Source organism: Penaeus japonicus, unplaced genomic scaffold, assembly GCF_977035675.1.
Source record: "Penaeus japonicus unplaced genomic scaffold, GWHDUDI00000001_assembly GWHDUDI00000036, whole genome shotgun sequence".
Classification (NCBI taxonomy): domain Eukaryota; kingdom Metazoa; phylum Arthropoda; class Malacostraca; order Decapoda; family Penaeidae; genus Penaeus; species Penaeus japonicus.
The window spans coordinates 9,983,547-9,986,046 of NW_028234438.1; the positions used below are offsets into that span (position 1 = coordinate 9,983,547).

The 2,500-nt window shown below is 35.5% G+C and overlaps 1 protein-coding gene across 5 annotated transcripts in view; it reads left to right on the forward strand.

Moving 5' to 3' along the window:
• Septin1 (Septin 1) overlaps positions 1-2,500 on the forward strand; it is a 55,808-nt gene that overhangs the window by 52,648 nt on the left and 660 nt on the right. For all 5 annotated transcript variants that reach the window (XM_043013006.2, XM_043013007.2, XM_043013009.2 and 2 more), the window contains one exon: positions 236-2,500. This exon is cut by the window's right edge and continues 660 nt beyond it. In XM_043013006.2, coding sequence (XP_042868940.1) covers positions 236-365 — 130 coding nt within the window. In that variant the 3' untranslated portion in view covers positions 366-2,500. The remainder of the gene's footprint in view (positions 1-235) is intronic.

Below are 2,500 nucleotides of genomic sequence, written 5' to 3' on the forward strand. Positions count from 1 at the left end.
TGGTAGGGGAGGGAGAGGGGGAGGGGGCAGGATATCGACATAAATCACTCCAATCTATTTGTATCGGTATGCTTTCCAAAAGGAGTTAGATTCCTAAGGCTGATATATCCTAGCACAATCCCATTATCTTCAGGTCTATATCTAGATTCATGAGAAGTTCTTCGTAACCAAGACACCCAGCTTATCCATGTGTCTGTTGAATGCTAAACCAGCTACTGCTACTCCTTCCCCACAGGCCAACAGCAATGGTGAGCGGACCAGACAAGGAGCGGATGGCCATGGAGTTGCAGGAGAAGGAGGCCCAGATCCGGAAGATGCAGGAGATGATGGCTAGGATGCAGGCCCAACTCCAGGACAAGAAATAAGTTTTAGGCTCAATAGGAGGAATGGTTCAAACTTGAAAATCAAATTTGATATATATGAATAAGGACTTCTTTCTTTTTTTGTGTCATTTGTTTTGAGAAGTTTGAGATGAGTACAGTACTCATCATATTATTAATCCATGATAATTTTCGAAGATTATATATATATCTTTTTTTCTGTTTCACAATGTACTTAGGCCTCCTAGGAGACTTACCTCGGAACGGCTGGGAGTCGGATAGTTTTGTAAGTCCAGACAACGAGAAAAGAACTTTCATTACCAAAAGATTTGAGTTGGTGTAGTTTTTCACTTCTATTATTGTTGATCTGAAGAGTACTTGACTCTCCTAACCAGTACTATGATATTAATATTAGTGATTGCATTGTTTTTTGTTTTTTACCTCTTTTTTATTTATTTATTTATTTATTTTTCATGAAAAGTAATAGAACAAAGGTTGCTAAAGGTGAGCTTATAAACAAACACAGAACATACCTAGCTATGTTTCTGATTAAGCGATTTGTGCATGTCTCTGCGGTTGTCCCTCACTCACAGTGGGGAAAGGTTGATAACCCCCTTAGATATAGATTTCCATATTTTGTTACAGGCTTAAATAGTTTTTGTTTTGTTTTGTTTTTCTTACAAATGATGAAACGCAACAAAATGTGTTGTTTATTTTCTATAAATTGTTTATATTTTACACTAAATATTTTTTATTTCTAATATTATATTAATTATTTTTTGACTGACACACTTTAGGGAATCCTATAGCAGATAGAGAGATCATTTCTTCTTTTTTCTTTTTACCAAGCATAATTTATGGAATTTTTAAGCTAAAATTTCATTTGTGTTATTTTACCCTCCTCCCCCTCCCCCCATTTTACCCACCTACCCCTACTCTCTCTGTCTCTTCCTCTTCCTTTTCCTCTTTTCTATGCCTTTCCCTTTACCTGCATCATTCCCCTTATTCCAGCTCCCACCACCCCCACCCAACCCCTCCCAGAATCTTATTATTATTCATCTTTCTTAGTACAATACCCACAAAGAAACCAGACAGTTTATTTTTTTCTCTCTCTCTCTCTCTAAATATGATTTTTTCCTCCACAGTACATTTCAGTCACTTCCCACCAAAGTGTATAATGATTAGGAACTGTAGAGCAGTAAGTGTAGCATAATATTTGAATTTAGTTCCATAGTTTAATGGCCAATTAGAGTTAAGTTATTTTTTTATGATCTAGTCTTCCATCCTTTTTGCTGGCCCCCCTGTTGAAAAAAAGAAACGATTATTATTTTCATAATTTGTGCGGAAGGCAGTTCATTTAGTTTTTGTTCATTTAAAACTGAGTACATTTTGTGTTCACCGAAAACGGTCAATTTTAAGGAGTTAATAGTAGCCAAACTTTACTCTTAAGGAATGTGATTTAAAGGACCATTTTTTATATTATGTTATTATCCCCCCCTCCCCTTTTTGTTTCTTTTTTCTATTTTTCTTTTTTGGGAGGGAGGGGTACACAGTTTCCCTCTCCCTCTCATTTTATAACATTGTCATCAATGTTCTCCCATACTCTCAGGCCCTTGCAGTTGTGTTTAAAAGCATTGTTGATCAACACTTAAGGGTAGTAACATACCTGTTTGTTACTGTTGTACGTGCCTTAAGAGAGAACGGTTTAGAGGAAATTAAGTGAGGGTTTTCTTGGATTTGGCCAGAGACAATCAAGTGGAAACAGACGACGACATGCCAACTTTAAAGTAATTTCTGAGAATGAAGTACATAAGTGTCCTCCTTTTATCTACTATTTATGCATTAGGCCTACACTGCATTTCTATGTTCCGTGTGTATTTGTCTAATATTTTCATTGGAATACAATTGTCAGTGTGATCCCACTGAAATGCAGAAATTATATTCATGATAGACACCATAAGCTCATATAATATTGTAAAATGGCTGTAACACTATAGTTATCAATATATTAATCCCACCAAAGTACTTATTCTTAAAGGTCTTAGGGATGTATGATATATTTTTACTCAAATATAAAACTTTACCGTATCAAGTAATCCATGGTTTTAGAGGATGCTTATCCATTATAAATTTAAACCAACGTTTGTGTGTATCACAACAAATTATGTCCTAAGTTCAAG